This window comes from Ammodytes marinus (assembly GCF_949987685.1).
Source record: "Ammodytes marinus genome assembly, chromosome: 2".
Taxonomy (NCBI): domain Eukaryota; kingdom Metazoa; phylum Chordata; class Actinopteri; order Uranoscopiformes; family Ammodytidae; genus Ammodytes; species Ammodytes marinus.
Genome location: NC_137231.1, coordinates 21,472,234 through 21,495,889, shown reverse-complemented (window position 1 = coordinate 21,495,889; position 23,656 = coordinate 21,472,234). Strand labels below are relative to the sequence as shown.

At 41.0% G+C, this 23,656-nt stretch overlaps 4 protein-coding genes across 4 annotated transcripts; 3 read left to right on the top strand and 1 right to left on the bottom strand.

Moving 5' to 3' along the window:
• Positions 1–777: 777 nt before the first annotated feature.
• On the bottom strand, positions 778–7,510 carry tspan36 (tetraspanin 36). The gene is made up of 7 exons (XM_080038892.1): positions 7,304–7,510; positions 4,140–4,331; positions 3,939–4,013; positions 3,675–3,770; positions 2,609–2,761; positions 2,248–2,331; positions 778–1,651 (listed from the first exon to the last, which is right to left on the bottom strand). Exons 1-7 carry the CDS (start codon positions 7,361–7,363, stop codon positions 1,571–1,573), a joined length of 741 nt encoding a protein of 246 aa, XP_079895018.1. The 5' UTR covers positions 7,364–7,510; the 3' UTR covers positions 778–1,570.
• A 5,222-nt stretch (positions 7,511–12,732) lies between these two features.
• LOC307256361 (histone H1.4) lies at positions 12,733–13,311 on the top strand (the record flags this gene model as incomplete). The annotated part of the gene is made up of 1 exon (XM_080035291.1): positions 12,733–13,311. One exon carries the CDS (start codon positions 12,733–12,735, stop codon positions 13,309–13,311), a length of 579 nt encoding a protein of 192 aa, XP_079891417.1.
• Positions 13,312–15,946: 2,635 nt separating this feature from the next.
• mpeg1.1 (macrophage expressed 1, tandem duplicate 1) lies at positions 15,947–18,930 on the top strand. Its single transcript, XM_080050078.1, has 2 exons — positions 15,947–16,400; positions 16,722–18,930. The coding sequence occupies exons 1-2, from the start codon at positions 15,951–15,953 to the stop codon at positions 18,402–18,404; spliced, it is 2,133 nt and encodes a 710-aa protein (XP_079906204.1). The 5' UTR covers positions 15,947–15,950; the 3' UTR covers positions 18,405–18,930.
• Positions 18,931–19,912: 982 nt separating this feature from the next.
• Positions 19,913–23,495, top strand: prf1.5 (perforin 1.5). Its single transcript, XM_080050182.1, has 5 exons — positions 19,913–20,262; positions 20,593–20,868; positions 21,026–21,297; positions 22,107–22,248; positions 22,349–23,495. The coding sequence occupies exons 2-5, from the start codon at positions 20,599–20,601 to the stop codon at positions 23,231–23,233; spliced, it is 1,569 nt and encodes a 522-aa protein (XP_079906308.1). The 5' UTR covers positions 19,913–20,262; positions 20,593–20,598; the 3' UTR covers positions 23,234–23,495.
• The last annotated feature ends 161 nt before the right edge of the window (positions 23,496–23,656 follow it).

The window sequence follows — 23,656 nt, the reverse complement described above, 5'->3', positions numbered from 1 at the left end:
CACCCTAACTGCTGGCTGAAACTATGTCGCCACCTGTAGGACATACTGCTCCTGCACATAAACATTCCCCAGCAACAAACGTGATAACCAAAGACTGTATATAAAAGAGGTAATAATTGCATAATAAAGTGTTTTCTTATGTGTGTTTGTGTGTATATATATATATTTTCTTTCTTTTTTTTTACAGGAAATGGGACTGGCAAAAAGGGAAAAAGTTTGATCGATGCATAGAAAGATTGAATGCCTCTTGAATGAAAAAGGCCAAGGAATAATTCATGTTTTTATTAAACTCTACGGTTGACCATCTGCAGTTTCCTCAATGAGTGACCCTCTGCTCCGATCCTGTGCTCTGTGATGATGGATGCCTATCATGTCCCTGGACAAGAGGTCATATGTTCTTTATATCTTTTTGAACACTGACAAGGCTCACATTTGAAGACTGCCTATCTGCTGCACGTACAGCACCAAGGGCCTCTTTATCAGCAGAGTCAGGAGGTTAAAAAGAGAGAGATAAGCAGTGTGGGTCTCGTTCAAAGTGATGCTCTGAATGTAATGTATACTCTGCAACACTGGATAGCCTGCAGAAAAAAACAACCCGGCTTTATTGAATAGAAGCTGGCCACAGGATGAGGCATAACGGTTTGCTGTTCCCTCCTACTTTCATGACACATACTGTATGTGGAACTGTCAGAATGTCCCATCTCTCAAGACCAAAACACAACGTGAATGACAAGATGTTAAAAACACACAAAAAACACGGAAGACAAGGCAATAAAATAACGTGCTATACCTGCACCACAGTTTCACCTGTTTAATTTAGAATCATAATACAACACAACCAAGGTCAACTATTTAGAACTGTAAGTTAATTCAATACAATTAACTGACCATAAAATAGTATATGTATGTTTGTGTGCATAAACACACAAATAAGGCATTTAAATATAGTTTTAAGTCTGTCATTTTAATTAAGCAACAACGTTTATGTAAAATAATATCTACATGATGCACCAGAATGAGAAGGATTTCCTTTGTGTCCTTAATAGTTATCTTTTTCTTTTCACCTTTTCTCTCCTGCCGTCCCATGGCAGCGGCACTACATTTACAGTCGGCATTAAAAACTAAAGGATACTTAAGAGAGTAAGGCTTTTAAGCAAACATACTTAAATAGGTATAAACATTTGCTGATATTTAAATCAGTTCCTAAAATGGTGTATTTAGCTAATGTCGCGTGCATTATCCCAAAGGAAGGCCACAGTTGGGCTGAGACAGTAGAGCCACGTCGGACTGCTCAATCACACATAAGCTTCATCATAAAAAACGATGGAAATTTAGACAATAACTCAAAGTCATTGGGAACATTTATGTTGATTTCATCGGTGGAGGGGAATGGTCTGGTGTGACCCCCTTTTAGACCGAGACAAGGTTTTCCACGGTTGTACTTGCTATGCCAACATTACTTTTCTTTTACTTAGATTTGTACAAGGATTGGCCTGGATGCTTCTGTACACTGCTGCAAACCGAGTCAAGATAATTGCGGAGGTGGTGGTAGGTGGTTGCAGGAAGCGCTTCAGGCGTACAGAGGCTGGTAGCCAGTCCTCCGGCCTCCAGATTTACAGGTGATCACACAGACACTCAGCATCCCAAAGAACTGCAACAGGAAAGACGAAGGTTATCAGAGACAGGCCCTTAAAATTCATTGCCAGGTGTAAGATTAAGTTATTGTGCGTATTATTTCTGAGATGGCTGTCTGGGCCTCTCTTTGTTTGAATGATTGGCACTCAACAGAGCTATCATTGTAGTGTTACATGAGTGCAGTTGAAGACAGGTAGTCTTATATTAAAGAAATGTCGGTAACACTTTACAATAAGGGTACGTTATGTAACTATTAGGTAAGGCATTAGCTTAGTAAGCATAGTTAATCACTAACCAAGCATTGCTTAACTGTTGATAACAAGTAAGCATTAACAGTTAGTTAATGCTTGATAAGCATTAAGCGTATCTAACATTATCTAAGCATAATAGTAACAGTTCATTAATGTACCCTTATAGTAAAGTGTTACCGAAATTTCATTCAACAGTAATGGTAAAGCTAGGCTACATAAATCCATGTATTTGGTACAACATGGCACAGAGGGGAGTATAATTCATGGCTGACTACTATTGCATTGTTACACTAGAGAGCGAAATGTACAATGTATGCTGACTCCTAAAGCTGCCGAACAAACTGTATGCGCCCGTCGTTACCTTGACGATGGCAAAGCCCAGGATGACCAGCATGGCATAACCCAACACATCCTGAAGGAGGCGCTCCAGCTTGGCCTCACAGCCCTAAGGTACAGAAAACAAGCACAGTGAGTTCCCATGCTCATCAACAAACTGCCTGCCTGAAATGTGTTCTTCATTATACAAGGATTACATGTCATTAAAAAGAATTCAGTGTGAGATAAAAGTTTCCTTACAGTTTTAGAAGCAGTTAAACACCCTTATAAAGCAACATGAACAGCTTACAATCCCAAGAAAAACACTGACATACACACAGGGAACCACTCCTACACAAATGCAGTGTTAAAGTCGATAGCGGAATGTGTACATCTGTGTCATTTACCTCAACGTTAAGCAGGTCTGGCTGGTCCATCCGGCCAGTGCACTGTATGTCAGTGGTGTTTTTACAGCAGGACAGAGGAACTGAGTTGTTGTGGCTGGCGTACCAGGTAGTGTTGGACCAGCTGGTGTAATTTCTGACACCACAGCACTGCAACTGCACAGAGGCAAAGAGACAAGATACTAGAGTTAATAATAATAATGGAAATCAAGAAGAGCCCAGAAACATACATGACAGTGACCAAGAGATATGATAAATATATATATACACTAGTGGAAGAGAGAAAAGGAAAGAGTGACACTACATGTGAAGGAGCTGCGTTGGAAAATGGACCTTCTTATCTCAATCATGAGTCACAGTGCAGAGGTCAAAGGGATGTGTACAGTCTTGTTTAGGTTTTGATTTGCAAATCCTCCATTAACCTGCTTAGGTGAGCAATTGCCTGCATTCCAAGAATTACTTTAGACAGACTCAGAGGTGTGAAGGTGGGGCAACATAGTTAACTTTTGTTGTGCTTCAAGTAGTTCAAATAGCCAGCTCTGCATGAAATTATATTATTTTGACAATGTACCTTGCCATTGATGTAAAATATATTTAACAAAACAATTTAAGCATTCAACAGAAATACATGTGTTATACAAAAACAACGTAAGTCATATTTTAACAAATGACAAAGTCTTATTTTAACAAATGAAAGGCTAATGGCACACACATGTACTTAAAATCACAATGATATGAATTATATCTGCTTTATTCAGTATCCTATGATGGTCATCATCATGGATTATGAAAATACATCATAACCAACAAATGATACAGCATGCTGTGTCATAGATGTATCTACTAAAGGCAGGTGAGAGAGAGAGAGAGAGAGAGAGAGAGAGAGAGAGAGAGAGAGAGAGAGAGAGAGAGAGAGAGAGAGAGACAGACTGAAGATTATATTTTAAAGATCTAGAGAGGGAAATGAAAGTAGGCAAGCGAGAGAGAATAGGCAAAGCAGAAGAGGTTAAAGAGGAACAAAGCAGTGAGGAAACCAAACTATTTCTATACAGCTGAACATAACATCCACCTGAGTCTGCAGGTAGTCCACAGCTTTGGTCTCTGCATCCTCTCCATCATACTTGTTGTAGACATCATTCATGGAGCGCTCCAGGTCTCCGCTTATCTGCACGGACACACAGAGGAAAAACATCACAATGTGCTTTACTAATTAGCTTAAATATTACAGAAATGTGCCATAGCAGATGTTAAATGATTGAGATTGAAATTGCTAATGCAGTTTACTTTTCAGCAGCAAACACTGTGTGACAGGGGACACTCATCGGTCACTCACCTTGCCTTGGTAGATGAAGCTAAATACCAGAGCTGCCACTTCAGCTGCGAAGATCCCCATGATGATCAGAAAGAACTGGATAAGGGGGAAGGGGGGAAGTTAGAGAGTTTGTGAATGAATTGAGTGTGCGAAAAAAATGAGTTAAATATAGTCAAATCATAAAGAAAAGCTAGGGGGGAAAGCAAACACACACACACTTACAAAGCTAAGGCCGATTTTGGACTCCCGGATTGTGGCGCAGCATCCCACCAGACCGAAAATGAACATCACCACGGCGATGCCGATGATGATGGCTGCTGGGATCAAGGTGTACTTGTCCTGAATGAAGTTGTCAAAGTTGTCATAGCTCCTGATCAAGTAGGCGCCCACGTAGGCTAATGCCGCTCCGGCAGCCTGCAGGAGGGAGAAAACAAACAAACAATAAAGTACAGTATGAGTATGTTACACACCAAAGCAGGCATACACAAATGGACAAATTAGCTACATGGTTATGCAACGATAACACATTTGACGTGTCTGCACACAGATCAGAAAGCCATCATTCTGTGTAATCAGTAGTGGCGTGCAAAAACCTTCTTATAATAGATCCATGGTAAAAACTACAAGTGAAATAAGTATCCTGCAGAAATATTTTTATTTAATTTTCCAAAATGTTTTTATAACAGAACTTACTAGACCAAGCCAATTGTAAAGAGCAGAGAGCTAAATCATGGACGGAAAGGCTTTTAAAACCTCAGCATATAGACTTAGCATCTGTCATAGCAAGGTTCTGTCTGTAGAAACAAGAACACATACAATACAAGGGACTTGTCACCTGATCTATTGTATTTTTTTCTCTCTGAGCTGTAGTTGAAAGCGTCATAATCATATTCTATGACACCGAATAGCCAAAAACGGAGAGCAAAGAACTGTTTTCGATTTCAACCACAATTCACACATACTGAAATAAGATCCGAGTCAGTCCGTTTGGTCTTGTTATGTCAACATGACATAACTACAACACGTAGGCAACAAAATATAGGGGCGATGGTATCCTAAGGTAGAAGTCACGAGTATCATCCCAAGAACTCTTACATAAAGCACAAAGACATTGGTTCTCCTTTTTATTTTCTGCTGTGATCTCATGTGATTATCACAGGGGGGTCCTTCCCGGTGGATTAGGCTTTTTATTATTTACACCATCATCATGACTTCTCTACCAGTCATGCTTCAGGAGTGATGAGCTCATCAATCACAAGACTGCCTGCTTGAGGGACAATGCTGTGCCCACAAGGTACATATTGGAATCCCAGTGACTGTATTAAGCGTTGTTCTTTCACATTGTATACACACTCTGGTCTAAAGGTTTAGTGGATCAAATCTTTAGAAACTTTGGGAGCATATACTGTTACAATATATCAATATAATATCTAAGTAATCAATTGCACTATTTCATTCCCTTTGCCATTTCAAACTTAGTCACATAATTGATTTAAACTCTGGTCTTTGATCAAAGAAGCCCAATAGGGTATGTGTTTGTGTGAGTGAGTGCTGGAAGCGGCATGAATAACATTGCATAATTTAATCTGTAAACAAGATTATAAACTCAAATATAGCTGTTTGTTGTGTATCTGCTTTTATTCGTATGCCGGTGGTACAACTGGGAATATTAAAATGAAAGAAGACGTGATCAGCTTAATTTCTCTTTTCATGATATATTGAGAATGTGTGGCAAAATGACGTTGCCTCTGTTCATGACAAGAAAAAAACCCAGAAATCCCCCTTTGTGTTTCTGTGCCATTTTCAGTATAACTTCCCCTGTATTGAGGTGAGTTAGTGTGTGTGTGCGTGTGTGTGTGTGAGTGTGGGTTTCACATATTTTCACTGGCCCAACATCTCATTGATCCTCCACTTCAGCCTCATGACTCACTTCGCTTAATCACCCCATAGTCACGAGATTCCCTGTGGGGTAGGTATTCTACCCCCCCACACGTAATCTTTCCAGAAATTCTGATCTTGTGCCTAAGAAGCAGCACAAAGAGGCTTACAAAACATATAGTGCCCCTGCGCGTCGCCACCTCTCTGGAATGTGAGAGACCTCTGAGGCTATGTTTCTTTTCTTTTTTTATCTGTGGGGATGACTTTAGTCCCTGCACGGCAAAATGTACTAGCACGGTCTACGTGTTGCAGACCGGGAGAGAGAGGGCACCCATGACTGTTTCTGCTCATGTGCTTCCAAACATTCAGAACACATTAACCTTTTAAACTTTTGATTTTCCCCCTTTAATCCCCTTTGTTTTCGGGGAAAAAAAAGGCCATTTCAGACAGACAGCCAGATCCCTTCACAGATTAATTTGTATAATACAAAGATGCCTTGTTTGTTAACCACTGTGACATCCAATAGAAACATTTGTAATTGTTAAGAGGATAATGTAATAAACATTTCAAAACAGTTTGTCCTCTTAAATTAACTTATTGTTGTTAGCTGCACATTATTTATCTGCATGATTTGTTACGACCTTGACCAATCAGAGAATAATAAAAAAACGTTGAGAGGGCGAATCCAGGTAGGAAAGATAGCCTATATCTTTATGTTCTTTTTTCACAAATCAGAATGTGATTGTATTTTCCCTCATTTGCACCTAGATAAGGATATGGATGTGACAGATGGCAGTATGACAAGGATATGTTGTGTGTAATGCAAAATTGACCCAAAACAGACTCAAACTCATTCAGGTTAGACTTATCAATCAAACTCATACACCGGTTAGAAATGAGAAATGTAAAACAAAGAGAAAGACAAAATGTTTAGGGAACAAGGTGGAGCAACAGGAAGTAAACAGTGGAATTAAAGGAGAAAAATCGTGCCTGTGTTTTGGTACAGTAATCAGATTACACAGACATCAGTTGATAGCAGGCCAGAGATAAGGTGCATTGGCTAATGTCCAAAGTTTACTTTAACCAAGCCAGATAAGAACCGCGGTCCAACTTTGATTGAGTCAAAGCTCAAACTGGCTGGCTGACTAACAACATTACTAACTCCTCTGTGCTGTTAGACTGAAGTCACATTATTGACAAATGTAGGCTCATAGACTTTCTCACGCGAAACATAAAAAAAGGAAAAAGAAATAAGAACTATACAGATTTTGAGGTGTATTAAAGTACAGTGGAAAAAATAAATAAGGAAGTGTAGAATGATGACGACTGTGCTGGCCAGAAAACAGGGCTCAAGCTATACCAGGATAACTTATTTCACATAATGTAAGCACACACAGGACTACAAAAGGATTGACAAAATACTCAAAAAATAGCGATGGGAATTAACAAATAAAAACGTCAGTATGAATTCAAATCTCTGCAGGTAGAAAAACAACACCGCGACTTACCCAAAATACCAAGCTGAGGAAGAGGAGGATGGTTTTGGACGTGAAAATTCCGCAATCCATGTTGTCTCACGGAGGTGAAGAGCCCGAGTGAGGACTAGTGGTCTTTCCAGGTTTTTAATGTCTCAGAGCGCCGAGCCGCTTGTTCGTGATGCTGCCTGCCGCTAGCTGCCTCTCGCTCCGGTCACAAGTTTTCCTCCTCACCGTGTCTGGCTGCAGCGGCTGTGATCTCACAGTCACATGCTTTGGGGAGGAGAGCGGTCGGTGTGTGTGTGTGTGTGTGTGTGTGTGTGTGTGTGTGTGTGTGTGTGTGTGTGTGTGTGTGTGTGTGTGTGTGTGTGTGTGTGTGTGTGTGTGTGTGTGTGTGTGTGTGTGTGTGTGTGTGTGTGTGTGTGTGTGTGTGTGTGTGTGTGTGTGCGTGCGTGCGTGCGTGCGTGCGTGCGTGTGTGTGTGTGTGTGAGTGTGTGTGTGTGTGTTTACAGAACAGCCCTCCAGCTCACCTCACCCCCTCTAGTGGAAGCCACTTCATTTCAAATCATATCAGAGACAGGGTTGCAGATTTCTACCTCAGAGGAGACAGAGAGAGAGGGGAACATAAAAGACAATACAAACGATTTCAATTTAAAGAATGCCATTCTTCAGATATTTAATTCTGTTTTGAGCACTTTAAAAGGAAATTTAACTTTTTTAATTTTATTGTTTGTTAATGTTAGTTAAGTAAAATGTTTGTAGTTTTTTTAAATTAAAAAGCCTACAAATATAGGGGAGAACGGGGGAATCTGAGGCATCGGGTAATGTGAGCCACCCCCTGTATCTAGGCAACGGAAAACATTTGTGGTCATGTGAGATATATGTTTTCAAGCCCCTCTCATTTCCCCATGGCCCTGAAAGAGAGGACCTCATGGTGCTGTCGTAAGCATGTTTTGTTCACCAAAATAGGTATTTTGCATGTAAAAGTAAATTTTCTTGCTGTCAACTTAATCAACTGTTGTGCCAAAGCAAATGTATTCACGTAGAAAAACTTCTATCATACGTGTTGATGAACTACCAACATATGAAACCATGTGATGCTGATAACTGAAGATTAGCCTGAAATGCTAAGAGAGGTAGTTTTTTCTCAAATTGTGGTGGTGGGGGAAAGTGAGCCAAATGCTGTGGGGGAAAGTGAGCCACTGTCTCACTTTCCCCCACCATGAGGCACAAGTTAAGTTTAGTCTTAAACATATTTTAATGTAATATTACATGACATATGTTTTATTTTAATGTCATACACATTGTAGAAAAGCCATCATGCCAAGGAAATACACCAGGAAGACGACTTGGGGCAACCACACAGAAAGAGCACCTTCTCATCTTTCCTAGGCATAGTATGACAGGCTGATGTTATAATCCAGTTGGGTCTTCTCCTGTGTTCTGAGTCCCAGGCTGTTCTCGCTGGTTCTGATTTTCCTATGCTTTGACCCCCAGACACTAGCTGGCTCTAAGGGTCCTGTGTTCTGACCCCCAGACTGTGTTCTAATCTAACTGGTTCTATCTTTCATTTTAATCCTATTAAAACCTTTTGAATTATAATATTTTGCATTTGATTTTGTTCAGAGTTACTTTCAAGTATTTAGAAAATGTGCTTTGCTTAATTGACCAAACCCCATCATTCTTTTACTAGTCCGACATTAGTTCTGGAATGTGTGGCTAGCTTTCAGGATTCTTACTGTTACAATATGTGTTGTTATGGTTGTTTCAGAGTGGAAAAAGTAAGTGGATCAGTTTACCTCACAGCTGGGGTAAAGTGAGCCACATGACAACTTTTTTTAAAGCAATCATATTTTCACTGTCCTTTGTCTTGAAAAAATTCTGCTAATGCCCATTTCTAGGAAACATCCTGAATTAATGGGAAATGTGTAAATTTGAGTGATAAATCAGTTTAGCTCGCTTAGAGGGGAGCAAATGTAAAAAGTGGCTCAGATTACCCCATTCTCCCCTATATATTTTTTTATTTATTTTCATTTTACTTTTCCAAAAGGACACAACAACCTTTGACAACAAATCCAACGAAAGTTGTATCTTGATTTATGCCTTAGAGTAAACGTACATTTGGTTTGAAAATACATTTATTTTGCCAGTTAAGACAAAATAAAACAAAGTATAATATATATACACACACACACACACACACACACACACACACACACACACACACACACACACACACACACACACACACACACACACACACACACACACACACACACACACACACACACACACACACACACACACACACACACACACACACACACACACACACACACACACACATATATATATATATATACACACACATATATATATAATGATCATTTAGTTTCTTGAAGTTGTTAATGGCATTGCAATCGTACCATACATGATTGAGACAGGAATTGGCATTGGTCATTACCTTTGCAGGGAATTGTGAAGCTGTCATGAATCAGTCCATAAAAAAGTAATTGATTAGATGACCATAATAGTCCCTGCTCGATAGTTAATAGCACTGACAGTAATGACAGTATTTGCTGCAGCAAAACAATGGCTTTATTAACACTGCTTCAGCGGTGGAGGCTGGTCATCTGCTGGTGTGCAAGCCTACAGGCTGAACATTGGGGATTTAGTTTAAGTTGTCCACTATGAAAGTTTGTTTGAGGGAGCCGGACATGAAGCAACAGCTGTTCTTCAGACCATGACAGATCAAGAGAGAAAAACAGTATTAAACAACTTAAAAGGAGCCACTCATGAGTAGCCTAATGAATTCCTTACGTCTTCATTAAAAGTCCCAGTAGACGAGAAGACAAACGGAGAAACCCTCTTAAAACAGATTCAGTAACTCTTCCATTAAGGAAGTTAAAGTTTCGGTTTAGTTATGGGGAAGACACACATCAGTCACATTAACAAAATGTAATCAATGATGTTGGCCTATATTTACAGAGTGTAGTGTTAAAAAAAGTAAAAAAAAAACATGATGTAAGGTTGGATCTAAAGGTTAATACACTCCTCATCTACGGCGAAAACATGTCAAATATGCATGTCTTTCATCGTCAGTGGACACTATGACAACTAAGCCAACTTACTGGCAGCGTCGGAAGCTGTATGCACAAGCGAACATGCTCTGCCGTAAGTTTAGTATGTGCTCTGTACCTGTCAAAATCTCACTCTTTAGAGCGTATTGTACGCCGCTGTATACTGCCCACCTGTGGTGTCGTTATAAACAAGGCAGCATTAGAAAGCTTACAGTGGCCTATAATGATAGCATGAGGCTACTGCTGAGAGCTCCAAGAAGCTCCAGTGCAAGCCAAATGTTTGTAAGTGTTGGGGTCCCTACCTGCTCTGCTGTGTTACGTGGCCTGATGCATGGATTTATGTGTAGGGCATCTGAGTCTGAAAATAACTTAATTGCAGTTTTGGCCAACCCTCTATGCAGTTCGGTCAGATTTTCTTCCAGACTGTGGAACCATTGGCGATCATGTCTGTATGCTTGGCACTGAATATTGTGAAAGGCTGTGTATTTTTTACTCTGTGTTTGTGTATTTGTTTATGTTGTTTGTGTTGATATGGATCCCCCTGGGTCTGAAATAAAGAATTATATAATTACTGCAATAGAGCACAGAAATGTCACTGACAGGCCCACCACTTTACTCACTCTGATGTCATACGCAGGCCTACAGTGTTTGTTTGTATAGTGTGGAACAGGAGGAGGCGCTATCAGTGCACTGCAGAAGGCAGGACTTAATTTGCCAAACTTACCCACATACTTTATCTCATGCTAATCAAAAGAAGAAAATTGAGGGAGAAAGTGCAAAAGGGAGACAAATAAATCATCTATGGTCTGAGACATTTTTGAAGGAGCATAGGCTATATTAAGATTGATATTTCAATCCGTATGACCACTCATCATCTCCAGTTTACAACAAGAGGTGTCAAAGGGTATAGATGCTGGGTCACTGTTTAATTCCAATATGTTTTAAGTTAATTTTTCTCGAGTTTAATGTTCCATGACATGCAATTCAGTGGTCTTAAAAGGCACATCTGTGGACATTTGAGGACGACTAACACGTTTAATGACATTTAATACTGTGAGTAGTACTGTTATTCAAGATGTGTCCTCCTCAATACTGTCAGTAAACACATCAGAAAAAAGATCCATCTGCAATGAGTACAATGTGAAAAAGGAGAGGATTATTTTCATTAAGTGAATACCGTTAATTTGGTCAAATAAAGTTACTGATTGTGCACAAACAGAAGAAAGAACACAATATCAGTTAAATACTATTTATTTTTTTAAACCAAATTGTTTTCTAACCTACAACACTGTACATTAAGTATTTTGTGTTGTTAATTTACCAAAAGCTATACAGCCTGAAAAACCTAATATTAAGTGCACTATGATGCAATTGCTTCATTGATTTATCTGCTTATAAGCAGAGTAACAAGCTCATAACAGAAATATAAAGTGTTTTGTATGGCATGTCCTTGTAAAATTATAAAAGTGTTTTATTTCAAACCATAGTATGGCGCTTTAAGAGAATTTGGTTTTGAATATATCTAAATTGATGTGAATGAATCCTTCACTTGTAATTTCACAAAAAATGACCGGGAAATTAATCTTAAAATTCGTTTCTCTGGCCGCCCCTCCTTACAGGCTGATAACGCTTTATTCTGGCCGAGTTCCATCTCCCTCCACACAGAGTAGACATACTGTTGAATACAATAATACTTTTCATATGAACATATGATGACATACAACTTCAATGTCTGTTTTTTTTTCCACTTAGCACTTCAACTAAAACCGTCCAGATTATATGTTGTAAGAATTCAAATATACTGTATGTTGAGGTCGCTTTATGGTGGGTCTGCAAGGAGACTGTGTTTGTTTGGTCATGTCTAAATGATTTTAATAGGTCAAAACGGCTTAAATAAGACTAGGTTTTGGGCCAAGTGTATTTGCAACATTACTATTTAATCCCTATTAATAAGAATAGTCTGTAGTTAATGGTAAGGAGAGTGAAACTTAGTTGAAATGTTCAAAACTCTCATCAAAAATGACATGTAACAACTAATTGCTTGTTATTACACCACAAACTTTACTATATGTAATTACATTCCTAAATAAAAACCACATGTCTTGAAAGTTTAGGTTGTGCCGATTCTTATGGTGTGCTTGTCATGTGGGTTATAAACATTTTACGCAGGAATATTACAGAATAATGCTGCTGAAGAAAACACAAACAGTATCAAGTTTGAGAGGGAGAAAAGAGGCGCACTGTGGAGGCGAGGCTCACTCTACACGGTTCTCATCGGGGCGTTATAAAGCCTCAACTGGTCAAGAGGGCAAGCAGGGTTATTGCACTGTCCTTCCCTGTCAATCTCACTCACTTGATCCTGGCATTGTCGCTATTATTACAATGTCTTCTGCTGTGACGGCTGTGCCCTCGGTGGCTCCGGCCAAATCTCCCAAAAAGAAGAGAGCTAGGTCTGCGGGGAAGAAGCCGGGTCTCACGGTGTCTGATCTGATTATTAAGGCCATATCCAACGAGCGCGGGAGCGTGTCCTTGGCTGCCCTGAAGAAAGCTTTGAAGGCCGGAGGATACGATGTGGTGAAGAACAAAACCAGAATCCTTACCGCCGTTAAACGCTTGGTGCTTAAAAAGTCTCTAGTCCAAACCAAGGGCACCGGGGCCTCTGGTTCCTTCAAGCTGAACAAGAAGCCCCCCACACCCAAGAAGAAGAAGGTGGTGAAAAAGAAGAAGCCAAAGGCGAAAAGGGTCAAGCGGACCAGCGTCAAGAAAGCCGCCGGAGGCGCCAGTCCTGCAGCAAAGAAGTCACCGAAGAAGAAGAGGAAGAGCAAGGCCAAGAGTCCCAAGAAAGCAAAAAGGCCCGCTGCAGCCAAGAAGACCAAGAAGGCAAAGAGTCCTAAGAAGGCCAAACGCAGGGTCTCCAAGTCTACTACCAGGATCAGTACCAGGGCTGCTGCAAAAAAGTGAAAACTATTCCAATGGACACTGACTGCTGACGTCCTTTTTTTTTGGTGGTGCTTAACTCATGAATGATGGACTAAACTTTTGTATTTATTCCAAGAACTTGAGTTTGCTTGAGCAATTTTAAAGTTTTTCTATAATTGAAAATACTGAACCTGCTGTTTCCTTACACCCCTTTCCCTGCCACCATCTGCCATGGTCTGTTAAGACCTGAATTGCGATTGTTGGAAATAATAAAGCTTTTTTTAATTTATTCAGCATGTCGAGTGATTTCTGTTTTTTTTTTGTGGTGGGGGCGGTTCTATGATTATTTTATTGTTCTAATATTCTAGCTAGTCATTCAGCTTCATTAAATGTATCTCTGAACGGACAAAATGTTCGTTACTCACAAAAAGTGTGCGTATTTTGTAGCTACACTGTAACCCATTTTACTCGCGTGTCTGAATTCTCAGTACATGAATATAATACTTTATACAGTGCCCTCATACATTCTTCAATGGCACAAAAATAGTGCCCACTTCGCTATTTGTGCCAATAATAACCCTACAATAGGTATAGATTTTATAGACGTGGAAATTACCGCCTTTTCTCTTTTCTGCCAGTGATGATGCAGAAATATGATTTCTAAGAGTCTTTTCTTTCTTTCTTTTTTCACAGTGAGGCAGGAGAGCGCTCGACAGTGCGCGGAACGTTTTGGAGTTGCGCTTTTACGCACTTTTACGCACGGGGCCCAAGGCGTCCATTCACACGCATTTCAACATAACACAGTATTTGTTGTAAAATGGCGGACACACACGGCTATTGTGGTCACAAATTAGTCTGAAAAAGTCGTTTCTATAAGCTCCTGACTTCATATAAGAAGCCTAATCTATAGAAACGGCTACATATCTGACAAACACATGTTGCTGACAGGTAGAATGTTGTTGAAAATAAACCTGGATTTGAAAACCTTTGCCACGGTTTGTTAAGCAGGCTTTTAGTCTGTTTTGTTTGCGCCAATTTGGTGGGATGATGGGTGTGACATAAAACAGCTGTTGGTGACACTTGCCAGCTGTTTGCGAAACGGAGCTAATCATCACTGGCAACAGTGAGGCTTCAGGGGCGAGCAGTGTTCGTTGGGGTTCCTCTTATCTGCAGCAGAACATAAAACACATGAGAGGGTTCAGCGCGGGTCATGCCGGGCCGATGAGGGCATACCATCCTCATCCAAAGATCATGATGGAATTTAGACAGCCGATAAAATAGTGGTTTCTTTGAGCTTGATTGGAATGACACGAGTGTAAAGGTGGGAAGTAGCCTAATGAGTTTACTCAGAGAAAATGCATGGGAAAAGCTTTAATCCACACATCTTTGAGAGCGTGTGGTGTGGGTACTGTATGCGGAAGTGAGGTATTGAATCCGTGAAGTGAAGGCAATTTGAACGTAACTCCCATAGCGCGATAATTTAATCAGCAGTACGGTTTCATGTTGCCACCTGCTGGCCGGACTTAGTTTAGTTTAGTTTCAATTAATTTCCCCAGAGAAGCAGCTGATCAGAAATGAAAGTTGGCAGGAGAGGTTCAACTTGTTTTAGCAGCCGCGGAGTGGTTGCGTTTGTAAAACAAATGTTTTGTTTATAACCCCGATTTAATTTGGCTTATTCAATTAAACTATTCTCGGATACGTTGAATTATGTAATGACGTGTAATGTAATTGTTTAAGCATAAAATCATCCAAAGTAAACGTTTAAAAAAAGTTAAATCCGCCATACGTTTGAAGAAAAGAAAAAGGATTGACATTGTCCCTTGTATGCTTTAACTTTATATTGCATGTATTCTAATTCTAAAGTATATTCCAACATGTAGCCTATTGTTTTACTCATCTTTTGTTGTATGCCAAACATTTACGCTAGACATGATTGTTGGGTATGGACCCAGTCAGAAAATGTCCAGGACTTTCCCAGTGACGCACACTCATGTGACAGTTCACCAAGATTTGAAGAACAGAGCTACTATCTGCTTTCGGTTCCCTTTGAAAAGAGGATGTCAGTTAACAATTTGACCTTCATCTTTAAAAGTAGAAATACAGAATTTGTCAACTGAAGCAGTGTTAAAGCTGTGGACTGATGGCTTTATGTTAAGATTAAGTTTTATTAACCCCATTTCTCAACCCTCCTCCTGTCTGCACTCCCTCTCTCGTTCCATCTTTGTCGAGTCTTTTATTTCTCCATCACCTTACTTTCAAAGTATTGCAGTTTGCGTGTTGGGTAACATGTGGACGACAGGCAAGTGCCCTAACCCTTCCAGGTGTATGTTTATCAGACTGTATGGTTTCTCATTTACTTTTCAACTGTACATGTTTGGGCAGGTTCTCAGGACTTCTGCATATTGCTTTTTACAACACTTTTTAATCATGCTACTTTCTTTTGTGGTATCATTATACTGTGAAGTTATCTGTGATGGAAAGGAAGATAAATGCGGAAGAGGATTATTGAGTTCCTGTTAAAAAGTAGCCAGAAGCATATTTACTTTGGGCTAAACAAAAATGCAGACTAACAAGGAAAGCAAAACCATATCCACTCCCACCAGTTGTTTGTCATGTGATGAACTGCATAAAAGAAAGTAACATTATAATCAGTCATATTAGCCCTCTTCTGCACAGCCATCATGAAGGCAGCAGTGACCCTGGTGGCTCTCTCTCTCCTTCATGTCTGCTCTTCAGTCCCTGTCAGCCGGCCCACCAACTGGCTGAGACAATGTCGGGCGTCCACCAACACGTCCATTACAGCGCTGGAGGTGCTGCCAGGCGGCGGGTGGGATAACCTCCGGAACATTGACATGGGTCGCGTCATGAACCTCAGCTACTTCACGTGCCAGACCACTGAGGACGGGATCTACCTCATCCCGGATGAGGTGTTTGTCATCCCCCACAAGGAGACAGGTGTGGAGACAACAGCCGAGATAATCAGCTCCTGGCTGGAGCAGACAAGTTCCACATCTCACTCCATAAATGCGGATGTATCGTTCCTCAAAGTGCTAAATGGAAAATTTTCTACAGAGAACCAGAGAATGAAAACCCACCAGGTCAAAGACTCTTCAACTACAGCCAGAGTGCAAGTACGTTTCTTTTTTGTCCATAGGTTGGGTAAATACATTTAAAAGCATGAATAGTTTAGGTAGCAATTATGGATCAAATAACCTGCCCATGTGTATGCTAATGTATGAGAAAAGTATTCCTTATCAATCTGGTTAATGTTTACTGCCCTTAAATGTTTGATGTATGTATGTGTCTATTTGTGTCAGTTAAACAACCTTGCTGTAAATATGCCAGTGTGAGCATGAAGATCATTTCTTCATAAGTAGTTCCTGGTGTTACAGATGCAAATTTAGAAAGCAGATACAATTTTAAATAATGACATATCATTTTTTTCCTCAAAGGTTCGTAACTTCATCTACACAGTTAAGGCTTATCCAGACTTCAATCTTGACGCACGCTTTGCTCAGCAAGTCAAAGACATAGCAGACGCAATCGAAAACAACCAAACAAGGAACGCTGACTACCTCTCAGAGAAGATGGTGCTGGACTATGGAACCCATGTTATCTCCAGCGTCGATGCCGGGGCCACTTTGGTGCAGGAAGACTACCTCCGTTCTTCCTACGTGTCGGACAAGGTGTCAGATAGTTCCACGGTCAAAGCACAGGCAGGCTTCAACTTCTTTGACAAACTCAAGTTTGACATTAGCAGTCAAAGCACCCAACAGAGCTCGTCCCTTAAAACATATCAGTCCAATATGACCTACTCTGTCATCCATAGCCATGGTGGTGGCACACCGTTCTATCCTGGCATTACTCTGCAGAAGTGGCAGGAAAGTACCAAGAATAACCTGGTTGCCATTGATCGGTCTGGATTTCCCCTGTACAGTTTCATAAACATCAACACCTTCCCCGATCTGCCACAGCCGACAGTGGGCAAAGTGGCTCTTGCAGTGAGTCAGGCTATAGAGCGATACTACAAGGTCAACACACGGCCAGGGTGTGTCGACGTAGACTCCAAGAACTTTAACTTCCAAGCCAACCTCGATGACGCATCCTGTGAGGGGCCCGCTACCAACCTCAGTTTTGGTGGAGTCTACCAGGAGTGTATTCAACTCAGCTCAGATGCAGGTCCACTGTGTGCCACCCTGTCCCAGAGAAACCCAGACACGGGTGACTTTACGTGTCGTTCACCTTACTCCAGCACTTTATTGCGATCAGAAGAGAGACAGCAGGGTTACACTTCTTACGACTGCCATGACGAGAGATATCGTTGTGGGTTTTTAGGCCTTTCTCATTGCCATCGTCAAGTGTGTCAGGACAACTACCATGTTCGCTCTGCTCGCATCAACACCTACTGGTGTTTTGTAAACGGAAAGGCCCCAGATAACTCAGGGTATCTGTTTGGTGGAATGTACAGCCCCTCTTTCCTGAACCCCCTCACTAATTCCAAAAGCTGCCCCCCAAACTTCATTCCGCTTACATTTCTTTCGGATCACCAAGTGATCTGTGTGAGTAACGACTATGAAACTGCCACAAGATACTCTGTCCCATTTGGAGGCCTCTTTAGCTGTCAGTCAGGCAACCCCCTGGCAGGGTCCCAACGTCGCTGCCCTCCCAAGTTCAGTCAGCACCTGGCCGCAGTGAGCGACGGCTGTGAAATTCTGTATTGTGTTCAGTCAGGACTTTTCACAGGTGGGCAGCTGCTTCCAATCCATCTCCCTCCTTTCACCAAACCTCCACTTGTAAGCATGCAGGCCACAAACACGGTAATGGTGATGACTGAAGGAGATAAGAGCTGGGTCAGAGTGGGGCAGACCAAGGCGTGGAAACTGGCCAAACCAGAGGAAATCAAGGAAATGCTACGTGAGCTTAATCCACAATTGTATCAGATGTCTAGTGGAGAAAAGGCAGGGGTAGCATTCGGGGTGATGGGCATGATGGTACTGGTGGTAGTTGCAGTAGTCCTGGTGAGACGAGGGAGGAGGAGGGGGATGTCTGGGTTTAGGACAACCAGAGGCTATGAGGAAATACGTGGAGAGGTTGACCGTGAAGCAGACAGGGAAACACAGCCAGATGAGGCTTAATACAACACACTGCTGAGAGGCTTGGCACCAGATGTGTTTATCTGGTCTGACAGATTTTCTTTTACACTTCCTTGTTGATTATCAGCTCAGAAATCAGTGTCATGCTTTTTACAGGAATGGGAAATTCCCAATATTCCCATGTGTAAGAAATGCATGAATTATTATCGTATTGAAATGTCAATGAAACCAATCAGTAAATCGCACAAAGTATATTTCATTGTTTAAACAATACATTTAAAGGGTGATTTTTTTTCTGGTAACATGGTGTGGACATTAAGTTGTTATGCAGCATAGGTAAACTGTATTTTGCACTTATTATATCATATTATGTTGGAACTTGGAAACAATCCGATTTTAAAATCTCCAAATAGCACACCGCAAAAAGCAGAACTGATTTTCAAAAGGCCATAATGAACCAATACTGCCCCTATAAGGCCAAGATGAACAACTGCATAAACTATATAGGAAATGTTATGTCCAGTTTAATAACTGTTGAAATGTGCCATTAATTGATTTTTTTTGTAAATATTTTTTATATATATTTTTTTTTTACACATTTTGTGAACCAACCCTTTTTAAATATTTGAATAAAAGAAGCATTAGATTAAGGATTTATATTTCTTGTACTTTGCTTTTTGTATCATGCAACAGAAATTGACAGGATTTATACGTGTATGTCAATTTAACTTTTCCACACTGCGCTTGACAACTGAATAAAATAATGTCTTCATTTTGATTGTACTTGTGCATGGTATGCGTCTGTTCATGCAAGACTTTGGAAATGCCCTTAATCCTCCAAAAATACTTTTGTCAGTTAACGTAATTGGCCTTGTAGCAGGTCTATGTGATGTGTATGATTTTTATTTTTATCTTTAAAACCAAATGGAATTTAACCTTTGTGCTCTACCCAAACCAATTTAGTTTTTCACTTTCCATGAAAGATATTATATTTATACCGTAGTGTGCTGAGGATAGTGGAAACATGAGAAGTCACTGTTGAACTGAACTTGTGGGTAAGCATGTATACGTCTGTAAACCTGGTAACACAGTGCAGGCTGGTTCTCTAAATAAACCAGCCTGGTTTAAGTCTGATGTTTAATAAAAACTCTTGCGCAGAGCACTTTTATCCTCCCTGAACATTCTGAGAAAACCACCAACATTCAAACCACATCCATTAATAGACAATGGCAAAGCTGACCTCATGGTTTTGGTACGGTTATCAGCACAGACAGGCTGGCTCAGACATTATACTGTATAGACAATAACACACAGCCACTCCGACACACACACACTGTGCACTCACATGCTCTTAAACACACACACACACACACACACACACATTTCCCATAAAGAGGGCTCATGAGTAAAAACTAAATCGCCCTCCCCCACACATGCACGTGTACGCACACACAGATGTGAGGGATTCATGCAGCTGGGTCATGTAGATGAAAACAAACCCACTCATGCTGAGGAAATAAGGCCTAAGGGGAAGGAGAGAGGGAGGGGGAGAGAGAGACAGAGAAAAAGAAAGAGAAGAAGAGAGAGAGGGACAGATTCATAGCCATGAAGCGAGGGAACTCCCTGCTTGTTTTTTTGCAAAAGGCGGAGGACAGACAAAAGAGTGCACCCAGCAGGCTCTCAACACAGCCTGCCAGTAAAGCCGAAGCTCTCTCAACCGGGATGATATTTCCAGCAGCTCAACGTTTACAGTGAGCTGTGCCATCGATGGGGTTAGCATAGAGAGGAAGGCACAGCAGATGTATTCTTCTTGGCGGTTAAAGTCTGCAGAGGAATTTTAGAAGGAAGGCAAAGGGGCAAAGACACAATTTAAAGGACCATAAACAACATACAGTCCAAGGTAAGAGTGCATGTCCTATTGTAATGCATCTGCCTGTTGTTCATGTTTTTGAGTTGACAGAACATCTGTGACAGGATTACTTGTTTATGAAGCAGAGAGGATTAGAAGCTCATCTACATTTACTGTGTAACAGTTCATTTTCAGTCATTTAGATTAGATAGTTTTTTTTACTGGTAAACCCGTGGAAATGTGTTAATCTATAAGGCAAATAAGGTTTCTGGTGCAATGATTGCATACAATTTCATGTGAAAGGAGTATTTCATCCCAAAACATTATCATTAAAACACAGAACACACTATTTCCTCACCTCCCGAATGTTCTTACATATAGGTAACCATGGAAGCTGGAGGAAACCGACAGGGACACTTTGTTCTGTTCCTATTGGCTTTACTGGTCAAGTTGGAGGTGTGCAGGGTCCAGGGCTGTCGGACTGGCTCAGGGTCAGAGTGTGAGAAAGCCCCTTTTGTCCCGGGCCACAACCTGGCAGGGGAGGGTTTTGATGTGGTCCGGATGCTTCGGACTGGGGCATATGTCATCAATGTCAAAGGTCATCCTGCTGACAACCACACCTGTACACTGTGTCCAAACCGCTTCCAACAAGGACAGGTGAAGACTGTAAAACAGTGTTTTCAAATCAGTCTTCACAAATTCTATTCAAACCACTTTTTTTTTGCTCCTCCTGCCTTGTGTTTTTCCTATTTCTGTACTGTTCTGCTCTTTATTTAACTATTTTCATTCTTCCTGCCTTTTCTCTGCTCCTCAGATTCAGAAGCTCCCAGCAGCGGTTATAGACTGGCGTCCCTTTAGCCGTTGCAGTAAGCAGCTTTCTAGTGCCCTTCACCACTCAGTAGACTCCCTTTTGCGCAGCTCCAACTCCATAGTTAACAACAACTGGGGCCTTGGTTTGAGTTTGGACAATATTGGCAAGGCAGTGCTGGGAGGAAGCCGCTCAGACTTGGCAAAGTTTGCTCGTTCGCAGCACAGTGTGGACAAGGCCACTTTTGCCACCCACGAGATAAAGTGCACCTATTACAGGTAAAGAGGAGTGGGGCTGGTGAAGATGATGATTTGTATTATTTGTAATTTGCTGACTGATGTAGTGTACCTGCAATTATTCAATTAGACAAAGTATGCTGTAATGATTTAGCCATGAAACATTGTTTCACCTGTATACAAAGAAATACTGGTTTGGTTTACAACATGTTAGATTAATTGGATAATTATATAGATGTTAGGATAATATTGAGGTTATATTAGTCATATTAAAGCCTCTGGAAACCCGGTCTAAAATAGTAAAAACCAATACATGATATCAAAGTTGGGTTTCTTAATAAGCTTTTACAATATCAATTTGAAAATCAATGTTCAGAAATAATATAAATCTTAGTCAAAATAGGTTTTTTCACTGTCCAAAAACAGTTTGACAGGACTGTGTGGGTCACATGATCTCCATGGAAACATTCATTGTTTTTGTAGAATGTTCAGGCAGAGAACCACCATGATAGGTTCAAAATACAAATGTGGAGGAGGGAGATTTTGTTATATCAGGTCTTATTTTTTTCCTGACATATATAAGTCACACCTAAACATATTTTATAATTTCAAAGATAACTCAAGGGGGTAGCTTGGCAGGTACTAATCTAGGTTGTATGCGACAGACTTTAAAAAAAAATTGCCATTTACAAAAAAGGTTTGAAATTCAACTGGTAATAAATACACAATAAACATGAAGGTGACTTGACGATGAACTTGACCATTTATTGTTTGCCAGTTGCCACATAAGAGTCACAAATATGTTCTCAATGTGTTATGGTTCAACTCTACATGCCTTTTGCTAATTTTAGCTACAGGCTGTCCGATCATCCCCAGCTGAGTGCAGAGTTCACAAAGCATCTGAAGAGACTCCCACAGAGCATGAATACAAGCCAGGAAAGAGCCCTGTATAGACGGCTGATAGACACCTATGGAACACACTACATACACCAGGTCAGGGGGCCTCATCCAATGCAGTTTCTGTGTAACACGTTCAAAATAATGCTGGAGATAGTGATGGGCTTCATTTAATCGTTTGTTCATGTCACATTAGATCCAGCTTGGTGGTAAGGTGAGGCGTATCACTGCCTTCAGGACTTGCCTGGCTACCCTGAAGGGCTTCTCCGAGACAGACATCAAAACCTGCCTGTCTGTTGAACTCCGAATGGCTCTTGGCTTTGTCCCTGGAAACGTATCCTTCTCCAACAAGTGTGACCACCTGCTGAAGGGCAACATGAGCATGGGCTTCTACCAAGGCTTCATGACCCACAAGATCGAGGTCATCGGAGGGGAAAGGTACTTCCCAGAGATCCTCTACCAGCAGGATCCATCTGAAGCATATCAAAGCTGGATGAACAGCCTGCACAACAACCCCGATGTGATTTCCTACGCCATCTTCCCTCTACATCAGCTGGTGGAGGACTCACAGACCAGTGCTAATCTAAAACACATCGTCACGGAGTATATTGAAGAGAACCAGCTAAAGGAGGACCAGCCCGGTCTCAAGAACTGCTCCCCGACCTCTAACCTGGACCATAACTGCTGTCCTCTACGGGCTGGCAGAGGATCTCTCAGACTGGAGATCCACAGAGCTGCCGGTCTGAGGGCAGACACCTTCACCAAGACGGATGCCTTCATCAAGATCTTCTACAACGGCGTGTACGAGGAGACCGAGACGGTGATGGACAACAACGACCCAGTGTGGAATGCTACCTATGACTTTGGATCAGTGGAACTGGGTCAGGAGTTGAGGTTTGAAGTCTGGGATAGAGATGTGCTTTACAATGACGTAGTGGGCAGATGTCTCGTCTTCCCTGAGCGAGGGACTCGTTCGCTAAGCTGTCAGCTGAAGAAAGGAGTTCTCTATTTCACCTACACCATTAAATGTGATGCTCACTTGACAGGCTTCAGATGTGGACGATACTCTCCCAATGCATAGTAATTATTGGATGACAATGTTTTGATTTTAGCATTTTTTCGAAACATAATGGTAAACTTTCAGCTTATACAACAAGAGCTAGTTGGTTTTTAGAGCTTGTTTGTTTCCATTTAATTAGTAAGTTGTTATCATACTAGCCACGTAATGGCAAAATTACAGTTTCGATTCAAACTGGCAACATTTGTTGCATGTGCTCCACCCTCTTCCCATGTTTCCTGTGTTCCCCTCAACTTTCCCATTATCCAATAAAAAAGGTGAAAATAGACCACAAAACACCTTTAAAAAAATCCTAGTCTCACATACAATGTTGTCATCTGTCTTCCATGTTAATATCTAGTAACTTACACTTATCAACTCACCAAGGGAAAGTCCTTGTGCATCCACTGTACATAACAAAAGTTATTTTAATTAAGGATGTTTTCA